We start from the raw sequence: 21199 nt of genomic DNA, 5'->3' as shown, positions 1-21199 counted from the left end.
GAGATGTATTATGTGTGTAGTTACAACACCAAGAGAAGAAAATTGCACACCTAGTTTTCTCCTGAATAATTTCAAGTAATCATACATCACTTCCAACATTTTTTGACAGCACTCTTAAAATTAATTTTCTTATTTACTACAGAATTTAACAACTCATGACAATTCAATAGATTATTTTGACTAATTTTATGATGAAAATTTCCTTCTTTGTTCTCTCAATTAATTACATCAATAGTATTTATACAACTCTGGTTCCGTATACAGATTTTGTATCGCATAATGCACTCTTCTACCTCTCTGGCTCGTATTTGTGCACATCAGTGGAAATATTTTGGTACTTTAGATCTTTTTCAGTGACGAGTGGTACAACAAATATACAGCAGCATCAAATTTTACTTTGTCTCTCACAAACCAGTTAATCTTGAAAAGAAAACTTTTTTTTTATTTTCTGTGTATAAATCTGGAATACTATGATAGGTTCCCAGAATAATTATTTATACGGTTGTGTTAGATATGGGAATGATGACATCAACTTGAGAAACTACTGACATATTTATTTGTATCCATCAAAGTAAATACTATCTGTCAGGACAGATTTGTGCTGCCTAAGCATGTCCTGGATAAGCAATACATTGCTGTAGGGTACATAACTGATTACCTTTGGGTAGCTACTAAAGATAATCAATGCAAGAGGACAAACAGAAGAATGACATGCTGATCTCATGATAACCTTATGCGTCCCCACTAAAAAAACTATGGACATTCTCTGCCTTTTAAATCTCTTCAGATTCATAGATTTTTGAAGCCTGATTTCTTTCATTTAAGCATTCTGAGAATCTTTTTCTTATCCAGGAATTGACAGAATAAAATCCTAACAATTACTGGACAAAATTATAAAATATCTCAGGGTTAAAACAAGAGAGAAACAGCTGTAGTAAAAATATTCAAGCACAGGTATGAATTTCTCTGAGATATGCATGAAGTGTAGAAAATGTAATAAAACAGATATACTTATCTTACATTCTTCTTAACAAAATGCTAACAGCAGATTTAAACCTTTGGTAATGTTTTTGAATACATGCAAAATGCAAATGGTTAAGTAAGCATTCATCTCTTCCATTGAAATCACATCTGATAACATAGGCAAGATACTTCTTATTTGTTTTTATGTACTACAGACTGCAGCAGACATTACTATGGTTGTACACACTGTAAGAATTTGTGGTCTGGCTGGCAGCAGTATGTTCTGTATCTTTCTTTGTAAGGTAGCTATATAAAACAAGTTTAAGATGTGACCTTCATTTCTCTCTGGGTACTGTTTGCTTTTCTCAGTTTCTTATTCTAGTAAGAACCTGACAGTTCTTCAAATTGTGTTTCATCCTTTCAAATGCAGATAATCTTTGGTTCATAAATTTAAGATTCCGTGTCTAATTTTCACATACTGGTGTCAGTTAGACCAGATGTCTGTAACATTCAATCTTTGAGCTCTTCACTCGAGAGTGAGTACATCCACTTCATTTTTCTATTGCAGACTGTAGTTCAATTTTGAAACATACAGGTTGATATCTTAACAATTACTTTCTTCAGAACAACCATACTGAAGTTCAAAATAGCACAGACCTAGCTGTAATTAATATTCAGATATGAATATGGAGAAAAGCCATAACTGTGCCTGTAAAATAATATTTCCTGAGATGTGTAATATATTGTGAAGTACTGACAATGAAAGTAGATCTGCAAGGAAGCATATAAAAAGACCTTGGTAAAGTAATAGATAGCTTTGTCCCTGTGAGCAGCTGTGAACAATCAGGTATGTTTATCACTACAGAACAAGGGTCATTTTAATTTGATCGTCATCAACTCCATTGACTTTTTCTCTATCATAGTGTGTTTCTAGGCAAATTGCCTCAGTGATACTCTGAGACTCTTATTTGAAACAGAAGTGATATTGCCACTTCTGTGTTAGCATGGAGAGTTACTTATTATTCAACATATTCAAGTTATTTTCAGGCAAGGGGCCTACGTTTTTTCTGGTACATGTGAAAAGAAATGCAAGTTGTTTATCCAGTTAATATTGCTGCCGAATGATATAGCTGTGTAACACCGTCACTGCAGTAGGCTTAAGTTGAAATATTTCGGCCGATCGTTAGTGGTGTTGAGGAAGGACAATTACGCGTGATACTCTATAGAATAATGAGAAATGAAATATGCAAATATTTCAACGTTCTTCTTGAAATTTTTGTTTGCTAAAGACAGCAATTCTTGCAGAAAACAGGGGGCAAACGATTAGAAGACAAACGAACGCGTTATAAAAGTTAAATTTAATAATTTGCTTCGCATTATTCTTTCTGATCTGGGATGCATACTGGTATTATTGACATGTTGATGAATATGGGGCATTAACGATAGCAAGAGATGATACGGGAGACAGCAAGGGATGATATCGGAAACAAACTGTGCGAGAATGTGTGCGTGTGTATTACTCTCCGCCCGCTGTGGTGGTAGAGGGCTGGACGCTAGCTTCGCCATCTGGCGGCACCGCCGCGGTCGTCTCTGGATGTTCAGCTTCGCCTCCAGTGCCAGCAGATGGCACTGCCATCGACGGAGACTTTTTGTTCCGATCCGGCCGGGAGGGGCAGTCCGCGATGAGGTGGTCCTGCGATTTGCAGTGGTGGCAGCGCTTGGGCTGCGGACCCATGGTGCATTTCGCCGCTATATGGTTCGCGAACTCGCCGCAGTTGTAACATCTGTCAAACAAGATTACAGTTTCACTATACGACTTGTACAGCCACTAAAAATACTACTTCATATAATTGGATCTCACGTCCCTTAATTTAATTAATATACCGGTAATAAATTTAATATTCTTACAAGTAAAGGAAATACAGGGTGAACGTTGATAAAACCGCGGAACTGTAGAAACGGATTCCTGACAGGCTACGGACGAAATCGGGTCATATGTACAAATGTCCGGAAATGCATCGTTGCCACGGTAGATTGCGCTGACGAATTAAAGTTTCTCTGACCACGTGCCGTGTATGTTGCACACAGATGATGATTATGCAGATTGATGATGCCACTTCTGGTAAAGGTTGCTTCGTAGGTAAAGAGAACAAATGGCAGAAATCACATAATTGTGATGGTCTGATGCAAAATCCTTCCCGTCGAGGGAAATCCGCTACTGATAATTCTTGCACTCGTTGCAAGTGACAGGAATAGTAGCGACTGTCATGCAGCATACACATAATCGTACTTTAGCTTACATCATGTTGGCGGGCCACTTGCCTGGAGCTCGAACTAGGGTTCTTCTCAATATTCTGTAGAACCCGGTCCTACGAATCTGGAGTAAGCACAGTCCTATGCCGCCTCCCTGCAAGTTCGTCTGTCTGAAAGGACCTATGGTCACACAAACGCCTAAAAGTGACTTCAAAAGTTGTGTGATGTGCTGCCTGTCGACCGTTTCCATCTGCTTGACGGTACATAAACTGCATCTTGGCTTGTTCCCGACATGAATACCGGACCATTCTGCTGTTTACAGTACGCTGCGTCAGTCACACACCCTGTAATACTCAAGGAACACGAGGCAGAGGAACTTTCATTCGTCAGCGCCATCTACCATGGCAACGATGCGTTTCCGGACACATGTTCATAGGATCTTTTTTTCCTCCTGTTCCAGTTAAGAATCCCTCCTTTTAAATTGTCGGTTTTATTAATGTTCGCCCTGTAAAGTACTTTGGTCATCTGTAAGAGAAAGTCATTATCTCAGTTTTAGAAGTAATATAGATTTAATGCAAAGGTATCGTCAGTATGGTCAACACTGAAATAAGAAGTCCCATGGTATTGTTGTTGGGAACCGCGTGGGATCACTTCGTGAACAGTTACGGCGCGGTGTTTTTGGGGAGTAGCTGATTGAAATCGTCTCGGAGCTAATAGCTTCTTCACTACAGCCAGCCTCGTCAACCAGTCCGCAGACAATGGATTGAGCGTATTTTATATATTCGTAAACAACAGCTAGTGTAACACACGGAATTAGAGATGGCAGAAATGTTACATGCAATTAAATTTGAGAAGTTTTTAATTTGTTGATATGCTCAGTGAAGCTACTCCTCACACACAATGATAGCTACTGTTGATAGCGAACGCATCAAGTGAATATCGGCCCGAAGTTGGTTGGTTGGTTGTTTGGGGAAGGAGACCAGACAGCGTGGTCATCGGTCTCATCGAATTAGGGAAGAATGGGGAAGGAAGTCGGCCGTGCCCTTTCAGAGGAACCATCCCGGCATTTGCCTGGAGTGATTTAGGGAAATCACGGAAAACCTAAGTCAGGATGGCCGGACGCGGGATTGAACCGTCGTCCTCCCGAATGCGAGTCCAGTGTCTAACCACTGCGCCACCACGCTCGGTGGCCCGAAGTCACAACTCATATTAAAACCAGATCGTTGATTGAAACAGCTACTCCCGTCAGCAACCGCACTAAAACTCTTCATAAAGAGAGCAAGTAACAGATCAGGCACATATATAAATATTGGCCACGGAAAGTTCTCGAGTACCACCGCCCAAGTGTGTCATGTAGCGGCCTGGATACACGTACATAAACCACTGAAAATGCATGTCACAAATTTACAAAACACATTTTTATTGCCCAAGATTTTGGTCAACGACATAAACATAAAAATTAATTCACATAACAATACTGGGAACTATAAGAGTACATCCTGTTATTTATTTGATACTACTGATATCTCGTGGCCAGTAAGAGATCGTGTTTTTGCTTTATTAAGTTCTAAATGTAGATCTATGTACTTCAGTTTGTTGTATATTACATATACCACAGCTAAAATTAATCTACAATCAAAATTGTTAGTGAAGGCTCCCGTAAACGAGCAGACTTGTTTGACAAATTCGCACTTGTCTAGCCGCAGACTTGTGGTACAAGCTCGTACACGTACAAACAATGTTTGCCAATTCAACCCCACATTGAAGCACCGCTGTTTGTGATCGAGAGTATTTCGGCAGTTGTGAGAATGACCACAAATGCAGGGAAAGCAATTCTGGCACTGATTTTGACACTGTTTACAGATGAAGAAAATAAGACGATGGTGCAGGGAATAGCAAAAAATGAGACAGAGTTAGCCTGGAACTCTGCAATCATCGGCTTCTGAGAGTAATAGTTCCTTAGCAACTCCCTTCGAATCGCCAATGAAACCATTAATAACTTGTTAAGGCCCTCGTTTGTCAGATTCGCTCTTATCTAGCCACGGATGTGTCAAACAAGCCCATACACGTATAACGAAGTTCTTCAATTTAACTTTGCTTTTGAAGCAAACTTTTCATGTATGCCGTATTTGGGCACTAGCAGGAATGGCTGCAAATGCAAATAAAGCACTTCTAACATTGACTCCAGCACTATGCTGAAAGAATAATAAGTAAACAAGACATTGATCCAGGAAACGATTTAAAACGAGAGAGAAACATAAGCGGAAACATGTTAAAGGATATGTTACACCCTGCACCGGTGATTACATAAACTTTCTGCGGGTGGACAGTGAAACTTTTAGTAAATTGTTTATGCACTGATGAGCCAAAACATTATGACCACATGCTTAATAGCTTGTTTGTCCGTCTTTGGAACGAAATACATAACTGATTCTGCGTATCAGGAATCGGACATTTTGTTGGTAGTTTCTTGCAGTGCGTGGCATTAGATATCTACACCAATTCGTGTAAATAACGAGCTGCTGATCGGCGTACGAGAGACCCAGATGGGTTCCATAGGATGTAGATCAGGCAAACTTGGTAGCCGAGACATCTACGTGAGTTCACTATAACGTTTCTCAAACCACTGTAGCGTGGTTCTGGCTCCGAGGCACATACAATTACAGTATATTGCTGAAAGATGACATCGCCGCCGGGGAAGACATCAATTATGAAGAAATGCAGGTGGTTCGCAGCTGACAGCGTGTCTTCGATTATTGCCACAGGTCCATGCAAAAGCAGGAGAACGTCTCGCACAGCCCAATACTGCTCCTGCCAGCCTGCGTCCGTGGCGCACTGCATGTTTCGAGCCGCCATTCATTCATAGCGATGACGGCGTCTATGGGGACGACTTTCGATCTAGTGTAGCAACAATGTGATTAACCCGAAGATGGTCGAATCCTGATGGTCCCATGCCCACTGTAATCATAATTGACGATTTCTTTGGTCAACATTTGAATACGTAGGGGTGGTATGCTGCGGAGCTCCATGTTCAACAAATACGATGAACATAGTGCTCCGAAGGACTTGTGCGTTAACCAGCACTGTGCTCTTTGGGCAGAGATGCCACAATCACCATCTATCCTACTTCACAGGACAGAGAAGCCTTCGCAACCCCCTTGCTATGAAGAGCTGTGGATATCTAACCATTTAGCACCTAGTTGTAGTTTCATTGTCCTTTTACCTCTTTCCGTAGAGGCTCACAACAGTAGAACGTGAGCATTCGACCAGCTTCACTGTTTTCGACATACTCGTTCACAGGCTCTGCGTAATAATAATACGCCCTTTACCAAAGTCGCGTATCTCAGTGCATTTTCCCATCTGCAGCTCATCCCTTCGCTAGTGTGATATCTCGTCCGTGTCTGCTCAGCTGGCACACTTTAGTTACCCCGTCACGTGCCCACAACGCTACCATGCGGCAACCAAAGTCGCGGTGGGCAGCGGTCATGTTGTTTTGGCGTATCAGCTGCAATAAAACAACCCCTTGGGCATCCTCTACCACCGCCTGAAGAGACTACATTTATTTTATACTTGATTAATTGTTTAATGTATAATTCTATAGTGCACCTATACTAGTAATTAGTGTGTCTGAGGGAATTTATATAAAATCTGCGTTTGCTATTGTATTCTGCGCTCAATAAAAATTTTGAGGTGATGCTAGGAATATTTTGTTTCCAAGAATTACTAAGCTAATTGATCTAAACTTGCTACGCCGATGAGCCTGTTAATTAACATTCATCAAAAACCGCAATGTTCTACATAAAGTATATTTTGCAGCTTAAAAATTTATTTTCGTAAAATCGGCTAGCTATTTTTGATAAACTTATTATTTGGAAATCATACACACGATAGGAACACTTTTCGCTCTAAATGTGATATATATTGTTACTTTCTGGAAACTTTTAAATTACTTCGAAATTCTTAACGAAATTATCTCCGCGTCCACACAAAATTGTCATGAATTATTTTAGTTATTTTTCTATGTAGGTCTATCTTAATTAATTTTGTCACATATTTTTAATTTTCATTTCTTAAAATTTGTAAATTCTAATAGTCAATGATTGCTGTAAATTGTAAGTACCAGAGATTTACGTACAGCAGAGGGGCAGTTTTGTTACCAATCATCAACAGCACAACTTTTAGAACTCTGTTTGCATATTTTTCGCCGCCGAACATCCTGTATGAGAATAAAGCAACTTTGTGGAAAATCTGAACTTTGAATTTATTTCATACATTACACGATTGGTTTTGCATGTACAGCTGCACAGAAGAAGAGCCCAGGGATATTTGCGACGAAGCAACACCTCAAGAATGAAGATTTACAAGTTATGTAAATTTGGGAACATTTTTGGTAACAACATTTCACCTCTAAATTAATGAACAGTTCTGTATTTTCAGTTCAATCAATTTGTTGATATATTTGATCTTCGCTGGTGGAGGCCCATTTTTTAAATTCTTGCGGTTGTTACTATGACCGCGAATCTTGCTATAACTTCTGGCATAAACTTCCAACTTATATAAGTCTGCAAATGTTTTATTTATTAGCAATCCATATTATACACATTCCACATCACGCTAACTTCTTCGCTCTCATTTTACAGTGTAGAGTCACTTCGCCCTCGCACTGAAACAGAACAGAAAAGTATGCGAAAATTTTTTCTCTGCTACTTGGTCCTCGAATGACAGTTGATTAAAATACCACAACCCCGTCCGTGGAAGAATGGGAGAACTTCGTTTTGTTTTATTTCAATGCACTGCAGCTAGTATGTTATGCGTAGAATATCAGTTTTCTTCTTAAGCCTTCCTGCGTGATATATAGCTGGGGAAGGTGCAACTCCGGTACCATTTTGGTAACTGCCAGTGCTATTTTGTTTTTATCCTTGATCGTGATTTCCGTAGTTGTTGAAACTCATGATATAGTGATATAAAGTGTAATAGAACTATTTTACTCTAAACATATATGGCGAAACAACGACACTAACAATGTTCGCCATCTAATCAAACTTTCCACGGATCAAAATTTCTCGCAAACAGGTCAGACGCGATCTAAGCTTGTCAAACAGCACCACTCACGGTCAAATATATGGGGAAACACAGTAAACGTTCGATAAATTGTTTGATTGTGTACAGGGGCTTTTAGATGTGTCGTCGTCGTCATTATCATCAACCTAGCAATCACGGCTGTATGAAGCCCTCCCTCCATATTTTTCCATGCATTTAACTCGACAGTGACAAGCAATACATTTGCTCCTGCATGTTTTATAAAGTCATCTACCAAATATCAAATGATATTTGTATTTTAATATCTCTTGGGCCCCCACACATAAGCACAACTGTCAAAAAATTAGTTATTTCAGATTAAAAACTTCAGGCACTTCCAGAGCCTTGTGTAGAAGACAACAGAAAACATGCACGAGTAACATGAAACAATCATCTCCAGAACTGTAAAAGTTGAGCATAAACGGACAAAACTGAAGAATGTTTGACAATGCGTCTTATACAGGTACGTGGCGAGGAAATTGTGAGAATAGTGAAGAACTGCTGTGGTTTGACAGTCCTTTAAGGAAACTGCACCGAAGGCAGAGAGAGCGTCACTGCAAACTTAAATGCAGTCTCACAGACAACCAAAAACTGAACGAAGCCAAAATTAGCGCAAGGAGAGCCGTATGTCAAGCCTTCAGCGAATTCGAAAGTAAAATTCTGCCTGTCGATCGGACAGAGAATCTAGGAGTTGTGGTCTCGTATTAAATGATTAAACGGGTCGAAACCATCCGTCCACTCCCGCATTGATCATGGTGGAATCGAAACGGAATGTGGCAGAGAGAACAGCGAAATACTAAACTTATTTTTCCAAAGCTCTTTCACTAACAATGTTTCCTTCTGACAGCGTGTTAATTCTGTAAATATTAGCTGTTCCAGTTGACTGAATTGTATTAACCTATTTGACTATCTTCTGACAAATGATCAGAGTAGTAAGTATTGTATTCAAATGTTTGATGTTATACTTTCTGACATGTTCCACACCCACGAGAATCATCTCATTTTTTGGGTCTATGGAACGAAAACTGATTCTAATCTAATCTAAGGAAGATCATACTGTGGTTAATTCTCTAGACTGTACCTCAAACGTCAAAATGAGATGTTGCAGTAAGAGACTATGCGGTATGAAATCAACGGAATTCGTTCTAAACCGTAAACACGATTGGATCTGATGGGGTACATACGATACTACCTAGACCATGCGAAAGAACTTGCACCTCCACTAACAGCAGTGTGCCGTAGGTCGATGGAGGAGAAAGCATTCCTAGCGATCCAGAAAAAAGCTCAAGTCATTCCCGTTTTCACACACACACATCACTTACTGGATAAATCTGAAGTTCTATGAGGCTTTTCGCGGATGATGCTGTTTGGTACAGAGAAGCAGAAACACTAAAAATGCAGTGTGACCTGAAGAGGATCGATCTGGTGTAGGGAGCGGCAGTTGACCCCAGCATACACAATTTTATTACTCATAAATAAGCAGAAAAACTCATTACTGTATTACACGATTGCAGAACGATCGGTAGAAGAACAGTCCATGACATATCTAGGAGTATGAAAACTGAGCGACGTAACCCATTTAAACCTGCATTTTTTCTGGAGGAAAGAAAATTTTTTATTCATGTGGTAATGCCCTTAGGTGATTTTGTAATGATTTTAGACGCAAAATTTTTACAAAATGCGTACCCGTTTTCAAAACATACACTACTGGCCATTAAAATTGATACACCACAAAGATGAAGTGCTACACACATGAAATTTAACCGACAGGAAGAAGATGCTGCGATATGCAAATGAGGATAAAATCAGAGAGTTTAGAGCCCACACACAGGCATAACGACAATCCTTCTTTCCACGAACAATAAGAGACTGGAATAGAAGGGAGAACCGATAGAGGTACTCAAGGTACCCTCAGCCACATACCGTCAGGTGGCTTGCGGAGTATAAATGTAGATGTAGATTAGCTTTTCAGAGCATTCACACAAGATTGGGGCCGGTGGCGACACCTACAACGTTCTGACACGAGGAAAGTTTCCAACCGCTTTCTCATACACAAACAGCAGTTGACCGGCGTTGTCTGGTGAAATGTTGTTGTGATGCCTCGTGTAAGGAGGAGAAATGCGTACCATCACGTTTCCGACTATGATAAAGATCGGATTGTAGCCTATCGCGATTGCGGTTTATCGTATCGCGACATTGCTGCTCGCGTCGGTCGAGATCCAATGACTGTTAGCAGAATATGGAATCAGTGGGTTCAGGAGCGTAATACGGAACGCCGTGCTGGATCCCAACGGCCTCGTATCACTAGCAGTCGAGATGACAGGTATCTTATCCGCATGGCTGTAACGGATCTTGCATAAACAGATGGGGTCGTTAGCAACACAACAACCCTCTGCACGAGCAGTTCGACGTCGTTTGCAGCAGCATGGACTATCAGCTCGGAGACCATGGTTGCGGTTACCCTTGACGCTGCATCACAGACAGGAGCGCCTGCGATGGTGTAGTCATCGACGAACCTGGGTGCACGAATCGCAAAACGTCATTTTTTCGGATGAATCCAGGTTCTGTTTACAGCATCATGATGGTCGCATCCGTGTTTGGCGACATCGCGGGGAACGCACATTGGAAGCGTGTATTCGTCATCGCCATACTGGCGTATCACCCGGCGTGATGGTATGGGGTGCCATTGGTTACACGTCTCGGTCACCTCTCGTTCGCATTGACGGCACTTTGAACAGTGGACGTTATATTTCAGATGTGTTGCGACCCGTGGCTCTACCCTTCATTCGATCCCTGCGAAACCCTACATTTCAGGAGGATAATGCACGACCGCATGTTGCAGGTCCTGTACGGGTCTTTCTGGATACAGAAAATGTTAGACTGCTGCCCTGGCCAGCACATTCTCCAGATTTCTCACCAATTGAAAACGTCTTGTCAATGGTGGCCGAGCAACTGGCTCGTCACAATACGCCAGCCACTACTCTTGATGAACTGTGGTATCGTGTTAAAGCTGCATGGGTAGCTGTACCTGTACATGCCATCCAAGCTCTGTTCTACTAAATGCCCAGGCGTATCAAGGCCGTTATTATGGTCAGAGGTGGTTGTTCTGGGTACTGATTTCTCAGGATCTATGCACCCAAATTGCGTGAAAATGTGATCACATGTCAGTTCTAGTATAATATATTTGTCCAATGAATACCCGTTTATCAACTGCATTTCTTCTTGGTGTAGCAGTTTTAATGGCCAGTAGTGTATTTTGTTCACTTGGTTTCATTTTATGGACTAAAATAAATTACTCTGAAATGTTCTCTGTTGTAATAAATAGTAGAATGATCACTCAATTACCACGTAAAGTAACAATAGCAACATTGAATTATACAGTGGAATGTAGCGAAGCAACCATATCTGTGTATTCTGGTGGTCACGAGTTGCTGCGCACTGCTACACTGATTTTCTGACATTTTCATAGTGATGCCCAACAGTTGGCAGCACTTGCGCGTAACGAAGTGGTTGACCATTCACAGATGTGTACCTCAGGTTTCCATTTGGAAAAAAATACTTCTGTTGCAGCTAAGGCACAGTAAAAAGTTAATGTACACAATTATAGCCAGAGGGCCTGCAAGAGAAAGTGAAACGACCACGTAAAACTAATCGCAGGTAAGGCGGGAACCAGACAGATTGATTGGAACAATTTTCCGGAAGTGTAGTCCACTCACGAAAGGACTTAACTTACAAAAACCTCTTTCGACCAATTGTTAAATACTGCTCGTCATTCTCGATGACACGCAGATAGGACTGATAGAGGAAGAGTTGTGCGTTTCATTACAAGTTCATTTAATAAAGACGAATGCGTCTCCAAGATGCTCCACCAACTGCAGTGGCAGCCCCTGCAAGAAAGGCGCTCTGAATATCTGTGGCTTACAGTTAAAATTTCGGGAGCGTACGGTTCTGGAAGCGTCATCCAGGATGTCCCAGGAAGAATGGCCAATATTCAGGGATATGACAGGAATGATCATTCGAAGCAAAAAATTATAGTACACATGAGCTCTAAAATGCATACCTTAAGAGCTACGAGGACTTGTTCAGTAGCAGAGATATGTTTCACAGTAGCGAATGTAAACAAGTGCTCATATCTCTTACGGTATGCGTTTTAGAACCCACGTTTACTGGAATTTTTTGCTTCCAGTGATCGTTCTTGTCATATCCCTGCATAATGACCATTTCTCCTGACACATCCTGTGTTACTTCCCGCTACGTGTATTTCGCGAAGAGATCGTGAAGATAAAATTAGAGAGATTCGAGTTCACATGGGCTCACCAACAGTCGTTCTTCCCGCGACTGGAGTAGGAAGAGGGGGGAGGGGGAGGAGGAGGAGGAGGAGGAGGAGGAAGGAGTGACTGAAGTGCACGAGCACCTTCCACCGCACAACAGAAAATGGATAGATAGTCTCAATTCAACGAGGCAGGTATTTCACAAGTTTCTTCAGTTATCCCATGTCTAGATGACGTCTCTCACAAGGGAACCTCCCCATCGCACCCCCGTCAGATTTGGTTACAAGTTGGCACACTGGATAGGCCTTGAAAAACTGAACACAGGTCAATCGAGAAAACAGGAAGAAGTTGTGTGGAACTATGAAAAAAATAAGCAAAATATACAAACTGAGTAGTCCATGCGCAAGATAGGCAGCATCAAGGACAGTGTGAGCTCAGGTGCGCCGTGGTCCCGTGGTTAGCGTGAGCAGCTCCAGACCGAGAGATCCTTGGTTCAAGTCTTCCCTCGAGTGAAAAGTTTAATCTTTTATTTTCAGACAATTATCAAAGTTCAGGCACTCACACATAATCAACTTCGCTCTCCAAAATTCCAGGTCATGTTCAGATTTGCTTGGACATATGCAGGATTTGACGGTCTACACACGGAAATATTTGAAAACGTTAAAAACATATGTTTTGTCAGAGCACAGGGAAAACTGCGCAACTGTGAAACTGTTGCATTCATTTGTTGCAGTTTATGTGACAAACTCTTATGTTTTCATCATTTTTTGGGAGTGATTATCACATCCACAAGAAAACCTAAATCTGGCAAGGTAGAAGAATCTTTTTACCCATTCGCCAAATGTACAAGTTAGGTGGGTCGACAACATATTCCTGTCATGTGACGCACATGCCGTCACCAGTGTCGTATAGAATATACGAGACGTGTTTTGCTGTGGAGGAATCGGTTGACCTATGACCCGCCGATCAAATGTTTTCGGTTCCCATTGGAGAGGCACGTCCTTTCGTCTACAAATCGCACGGTTTTGCGGTGCGGTCGCAAAACACAGACACTAAACTCATTACAGTGAACAGAGACGTCAATGAACGAACAGACAGATCATAACTTTGCGAAAATAAAGAAAGTAAAGTTTTCACTCGAGGGAAGACTTGAACCAAGGTCCTTTCCTTCTGCAGCTGCTCACGCTAACCACGGCACCACGGCGCTCCTGAGCTCAGACCATCCTTGATGTTGCATATGTTGCACATGGACTACTCATTTCTCTCATTTTGTATATTTTCCTTATTTTTTCATAGTTCCACACAACTTCTTCCTGTTTTCTCGATTGATCTGTGTTCAGTTTCTCAAGGCCTATCCACTGTGCCAACTTATAACTAAATCTGAGGGGGTTGCGATGGGGACGTTCCCTTGTCAGTGACGATTACATCCGTACAGCTACCGAATTGCCGGGTTCTTGATCGTTATGTATCACCTTCTGTTCCTAACAGACCCAAACATTTTATACGGAATTAATATCGGACGATTTAGCTAGGCAGTTGATGTGCGACAATATGCCAGTGTGAATGTCTAACAGTCTTTGCGAACACGGCTGTTTTCGTCTTGGAAGACGGGAGTGCCCCAGTGGAAAGGGATCACGCAAACTTGTCTCCTAAGTGTACCACAAAGCCGCAAAAATATTGAGATCTGGCGACTGTGGCGTCCAGGGGGATACGGCAATTCATCTTCGTGCACACAAAAACAGTCTCGGGCGAAGCGAGCTGTGTGAACAGGGGTCCTGCTTCTTGGAACTGAGCATCACACGGGTACCAAGATTGTACCGTAGGATGGACCTTATCAGCAAAAAATGCTCGCATAAAGCTTGGCAGTAATACGATCTTGCGGACTAACCATGGAGCCCATGGAATACCACGACATGGCTGCCCAAAACATTCCCTAACTCCCTCCATGATTCACTCTTGGGACGAAAACTTGCCCAGAAGTTGGAAACAGTTTGAAACAAGACTATCTGCACAAATGATATTCTTCCATTGCTCAATAGTCTAAGTTTTGTGGCTTTGGTACCACGTTTTACCGTTACGGGCATTTGCTTAAACGAAGAGTGGTGTTAGAATCCCAGCTCGCCCTCCAATCCCCTGCTTCGCGTTGTTTCGGTGCTGACGGGGATCGCCAAGACCAACATTCACTTTTGCATTGACTTCTGCAGCTGTCGTCCGGTTATTTTATTTTCCGTAACAGTCCTCCTCAATGAGCGTCTGTCACGATCACCCAAAACACACATTCCTTAGCGTTGTGACTAATCGGTTGATGTTTTCCCGCTTTCCCTAAACGCGATATAAATCTTCGACAGAGTGGCTCTTGATACATCAACCACTTCAGCTACCTTGGATACAGAAACACTCACCATACGAGCACCAACAATTTGCCCACATTACAATTCAGTTCTCTGCGACACACTGTACCCACAATCCCTTAGAAAATTCTTCTGACCGTGACTGGCACTTGGAGCATATTGACGACATTGCAGAGGTGCAGTTGCCAGAATCTCCATTTATGTTCAAGCACTCATTTGTCGCAGGGTTTCCACATTTCTGTCCCACCCCTGTACGTCTGTTTTCAAAGGAGCTTTCTTCACCCTTTGTGCCGAGCGGTTTTAGGCGCTTCAGTCTGGAACCGCACGACCGCTACGGTCGCAGGTTCGAATCCTGCCTCGGGCATTGATGTGTGTGATGTGCTTAGGTTAGTTAGGTTTAAGTAGTTCTAAGTTCTAGGGGACTGATGGCCTCAGAAGTTAAGTCCCATAGTGCTCAGAGCCATTTGAACCATTTTACCCCTTGTATTTCCTGTGTTTCAGCGTAATGTTGGAAGTAGACTTCATCAACACGTGTGACGAAGATGCTTCTGGAACTCAAATAAAAGCCCGTGGAGAGAATACTACTTCATTTTCGTCAAACACTGTAGAGAAAATTTAGAGAACAGATGTTCGCAGTTGACTGCAGAAAGGTTCTACTGCCGGCAACGTACTTTTCGCGGAAGGATCGCGAAGGCGATATAAGAGGAATTAAGGCTCATACGGAGACATCTAGACAGTCCTCCTTCCCTCGCTCCATTTGCGAGTGAAACAGGGAAAAACATGATTTGTAGGGGTTCTGGTAACCTCCATACTCCCGATGCGATGGATTGCGAGGCATGTATGTGGATGAAGATGTACGGGGGCGTGCTGAAAAGTAATGCCTCCGAATTTTTTATATGAAAGCTCTTAAAGTCTATTAAATAAAACAAACTTTGTTAATGGTCAATGTTCTACATCTTCATTCTTCATGTCTACATATTTGCAGCGTTTTACCGCTAGAGGGCGTGTAACATGGCGGTGTGTAACGCAATTATGTCGGTGCTTGAGAAACAGCTTGCTTAATCGGGTTGCAAATACGAAGAGTTCGTCCACACATGGAGCGCAGCATGACGATGCTGGACCACACACGAGCGCTGCGACGTGTGTAACAATCCGAAGCCCTGCTTTCATTATCGTCGATCATCCTAAGAAAGTCAGACATCCTACACTGGCGGTATCAACAAACTGGTTACTCGTTGGGAGAAGTGTGTTCGTCGCCGGGTGACTATGTTGAGAAATAAATATGTAGACATGAAGAACAAAGACGTAGAATGTTGGAACTTCCTGGCAGATTGAAACTGTGTACTGGACCGAGACTCGAATTCGGGACTTTGCCTTTCGCGGGCAAGTGCTCTACCGTCTGAGCTACCCAAGCACGACTCACGACCCGTCCTCACAGCTTTACTTCTATCAGTACCTCCTCTCTTACCTTCCGAGTTCGAGTCTCGGTCCGACACACAGTTTTAAAAAAAATGATTCAAATGGCTCTGAGCACTATAGGACTTAACTTCTGAGGTCATCAGTCCCCGAGCTTAGAACTACTGAAACCTAACTAACCTAAGGACATCACACACATCCATACCCAAGGCAGGATTCGAACCTGCGACCGTAGCGGTCGCGCGGTTCCAACTGTAGCACTTAGAACCGCTCGGCCACCTCGGCCGGCACACAGTTTTAATCTGCAAGGAAGTTTCATGTCAGCGCACAGTCAGCTGCAGAGTGAAAATCTCATTCTGGACGTAGAATGTTAATAATGCTTGTTTTATTTAAAAAGCTGTAAGAGTTTTCACATAAAAGATTCGGAGATTTAACTTGTGAGTACGCCCTCGTATAAGAAAGAGCAGCAGACTGCTGAAATAAGGAACCTGGTTCATGATCACAGCAACCTGAGTCCGTGGCTCCAAGTCGAAAGACATCCTCAAAATATCACAGACCGACTTTCGCCCTGAGCTACAACCTCCAAACGCCTGAGTTACACGCAAAGAAACAAGGAAGTGAGAGGAGCTACACGCTTCATTGCGTCGTCGGTACACTCGCCGTCTCAGATAATTTGACAAAATGCAAAATCCTGACTGGTCGGATCACGCTACTCGCCTCCAGTCAGATACTGCCCTGCCGTTGTGCCGCCGAGAGCAATGGCCTTTTGCGAGGAATCCGACTCCAAATATTTGCCCGTAAACTGGTTGAGGCGGAGCTCCATTTACCGACAGAAGCAATTCCTGTCCGGTGTGAAAGAGAGGTTCTGTGATAAGGCGTGGCATTCACTGCGGTCCTTGTCAGAGGTTTTTACCGTCACTGTTCTTACGCCGTATTACACGGCTGCGAGTGGCACAATATTCCTTGTAGCTGGCGTTGGACAGCACGCTGACGCCTTCCCGTCGCACACATTCTTCTCAGCATAGTGGACAATATGTGTGTGTGTGGAGGGGGGTGGCGTTGGGTTGAACTTCTAGCTTAGCGGTGTGGCAAATGTAAGGGTAATAATATCCTTATTAATATCTTATTTGGACGGTTTCCTCAAGGTCCTTAAAGCCCTTATGACTTATGACATGTAGGTTCCTGGGGTATGACGTTGCTGAAGAAAGTCAATGATTGGGCGAGGCACCATAATGCGGTGCCAGCGCTGAGGCGTGACGGAGCCCGTGTTTTCCAGGTGTCTCAAGTGGGGACACAGGAGTTCGACCTTAGTTTGTGAATTCCGTCTTGATCACACAAATTTTACATTTCACTATTACCGGTTTCGGCTGCTGCCATCTTCAAATCGGTCACAAAAACAGTATTTTAACCAACTAAGTCCAATTAGCTGAAAAAAAATGTAACAGGCCTGGTGAAACATAAGGAAAATAAAAAAATATTTACATGATTAACAGCCATGCCTACCAGCCATACAGACTATAAAGCCTGCCTCTTTCATCATCCTGCAACACTAAAAGTTTACTTCGGTAGGTATTTCATCGAAAATTTTGATAAATTTATTTGGAATAAAAGTCTGTTCAAAAATGCTGCTGGACATCACGGCTAAAGATAAATGAGAAAGGACAACTTACTGATTTCATGTGTGATACTTAACTGACGACTAAATTTAGTGAATTGTCTTTGTTGGAGTTTTGATAGCATATTAGCAAGGAATTCCCAAAGCTGAGCCAAAATGCAAAGAAGACCCGGATTTATTTTGCAAAAACATACTTGTGCGATACTGGCTTTTCAACTTGGTAACTATGAAGGCGAAACATCTTTCAACGCTAAACGTAAGCAAAGAGTATCAAGTGTCAGTTTCTATTATTACACGTCTTGAGAAACATTCTTCTCAAAAGCAAGCTCATCATCACACTGGACTCTGTAAATTTAATTTTTGACGCTCTTTTAATCCTTGTGTGCTGAATTTTAAGTATTATTTACTTCATAGTTCTTGAATAAATGAAAATGTGATGGAGATAAAAATCTTGTTCCATATTTTCGTTGTAATATTAATGGGGTTTTGGGTATAATGCCGTAAAATCCTTCTGAACTGAAATTGGTAAAACAGAGAAAAGGCAAAGAAAATATTAAATACCAAAACTTTTATTTATAAAATAGTCTGAGAGGTGGGGCTGACACTATTTTTCCCCGTGATGGGGGGGCAGAAGAAGAAAGTTTGAGTACCACTGCTCTAGCCTCAAACATTCTGATGTTCCTGAAGTAAAACATGTTTCTCTCGAAGAATCAGCACAGATTCATGACAAAACCGCTTGTGTTAAATGAGCTCAATTTATTCTAGATGGTAAGTTGCAAGCAACATATGCCGCTGCACAGGTGGGCACCGGCTCCCTAGATTTTCGAAAAGCTTTCCACGCAGTACCACACTGTCAGCTACCAACTAAGATACGATCATATGAAGCGCTTTCACAGCTACGTGACTGGATCGAGGAATATTTGACTGGTACAGGACGTGCGTTATGCTGGATGGCGTACGTTCCGCAGAAACGAAACACCGGATATGTCCCAAGGTGGCATAGTTGTGCGGCTAACTTTGTAAGCATAAGTAATCGATATTTCAGACAGTACTACCCACACTATAAGACTTCGCTGACGATGCTGTCGTCTGTAGGGAAATATCGACGACGGACGATCGTAAGGAACTGCAGGGAGAATAGGAAAAAAATTTCATCTTGGTGTAATGACCGGTAGTTTTCATTGTGGGTAAATATAACAAATAACAACGAAAGGGAAATTTCGTCACCAGGTGCAATGTACACTGAAATAAATCCAAAGGTGACAAGTGAAAATTTGTGCCAAACCGGGTCGCGAACCCCGATTTCCCGCTCATGGCGAGTGGTCGCTTTAACCATTTTCTTTTCTCTTTTGCATTTTGTTCGTTATTGATTGTTGCGTTTGGTCGTTGCGGACGTCGCAAGACATCCTATTCAAGTTCGGTGGTTGATCCTTCCACTCAGTTTTTTTTATTACAGAGGCCAACCGGCTCTCTGACCGAACACGCTGAGCTACCGTGCCGGCTGAATTCAAGCACGCTTCCCGTCCAGCCCATATTTCCATATGCCGCACACTACGTAAATAGTGTCCCCTGTCCATTAACCTCATTGCTCGCATCCTCACCTAATTACCGCAAGAGAAATGTGCCATTATTTGCCTTCAAGGCGCATATTATTTAAATGTGTTGTGGCCGTTCATTCCACTTATGTTCCCAACCGCGTTTCTCCGAAAACGCCCACGGAAGGCCAAATGCAATGATATCGTTGTCTGGTAATGTGTTGTGTTCGTGGTGTTTCCATATTTTTGGTCTCACCCTGTATGTAGGAGGAAGCAGTATACTGGCTGATTCTTCTAGAAATATACTCTCTCAGAACCTTGACAGTAAAACCACATCGTTATGTAGAACGCCTCTCTAGCAGCGTCTGCCACTGGAGTTGATTGAGCACCTCTGAGACGCTTTCGGGCTTACTAAGTGAACTGTAGCGAAACGCGCTGCTATTCTTTGGATCTTGCCTGTTTCCACAATCAAACCTTTCAGGTGCGGTCCCAGACTGACGAGCAGTATTCAAGAATTGCTCGATCGAGCATTTCGTAAGGTACCTCCTTAGCAGGTGGGCTATACTTCCAGAGGATTCTACCAGTGAATCTAGTCTGGCATCTACCTTATCTGCGATTAGTTTTATGTGGTTGTACCACTTCAAATCCATCGATACGCATTCTCCCAGGTATTACATGAAAGTAACTGCTTCCAGTAATTGTACTGTAATCGTATAATCATACAATAAAGGTTCATCGCGGTTTCGTGAAAGTTAGAAGGAGAAGTGAATGACGCGCACGTAATCTATGCCGTAATAAAAGGCAACGGACCATCACCCCTGATAGTGTACGATATTTTACACTGCCCCATTGTTGCGCCAGAGCCAAGAAGGTAGCAGATTGTCCTACAATGTCGTTCGGATGAGGTGTCGATCTTCTCCGGGCGGGGGGGGGGGGGGGGAGGGAGGGGGGAGGAACGTGGCCTGGGTAGTGCGACCTGACCCATCTCGTCGTGCTCTACCGCCTTCCGTGAACCGTTCAACACACACCCGTTGCACTGCCGAAACACTTCGTCCCACACGAGCAGCGATTTCCCGGATGGATACACCACATTATCTCACGCCAATAATGCGCCCTCTTTCAAACTAACTGATTTGATGGTACGGTTCGCGCATACGTCTGCGAGGCATCCTCCGCATCTGCTCAAGTCACACTGATCCATCGCGTTCGGTTTACAGCAACAAAGAGACCAGCAGGCATATTTCACCTTTACCGGTAGGTGGTGTTGCGCCGCGATATCTATTTTGATTCTAAAACTGCGGACCGTTTCAAATGCTAATAATTTTTGCAGAACATACTGATCTACATGTCTTGTGACTATGAACGTTCTACCTCTACTCGTTCAAGATCCGAAACTTTGTCCACAAAATTTTTCTTCGCTTATCTTTTACTTACTGTGCATGGTCTCCTTCAAAATACTCTCCTACAGAATTGATATACCACTCCCAATGCCGTTTCCACTTCCGAAAGCATTCTCGGTACGCCTCTTGCTGAATCCCGCTAATCAGCGTCCATGGCTGCAAATCTTCGTCCTCTCAACGGTGTTTTCAACTTCGGAAAAAAAAAAATCCGCAGGGGTCAGGTCTGGACATGACGGAGGATGAGGCAGCGCAGTGATTTCGTTTTTAGTGCAGCAGTCACACACCAACAGGGATGAATGTGTGCGTGCATTATAGT

At 42.6% G+C, this 21199-nt stretch overlaps 1 protein-coding gene across 1 annotated transcript in view; it reads right to left on the bottom strand.

The window, feature by feature from the left end:
• Positions 1 to 2479: 2479 nt before the first annotated feature.
• LOC126101406 (protein lin-28 homolog) overlaps positions 2480 to 21199 on the bottom strand; it is a 92268-nt gene continuing 73548 nt past the window's right edge. Inside the window, exon 5 of the mRNA XM_049912069.1 lies at positions 2480 to 2747. Within this exon, the coding sequence (XP_049768026.1) occupies positions 2480 to 2747 (268 nt within the window). The remainder of the gene's footprint in view (positions 2748 to 21199) is intronic.

The sequence above is a fragment of the Schistocerca cancellata genome, chromosome 9 (genome assembly GCF_023864275.1).
Source record: "Schistocerca cancellata isolate TAMUIC-IGC-003103 chromosome 9, iqSchCanc2.1, whole genome shotgun sequence".
Lineage (NCBI taxonomy): Eukaryota > Metazoa > Arthropoda > Insecta > Orthoptera > Acrididae > Schistocerca > Schistocerca cancellata.
The sequence above is the reverse complement of the archived record's forward strand: the minus strand, read 5'-3'. Positions and strand labels throughout refer to the sequence as shown.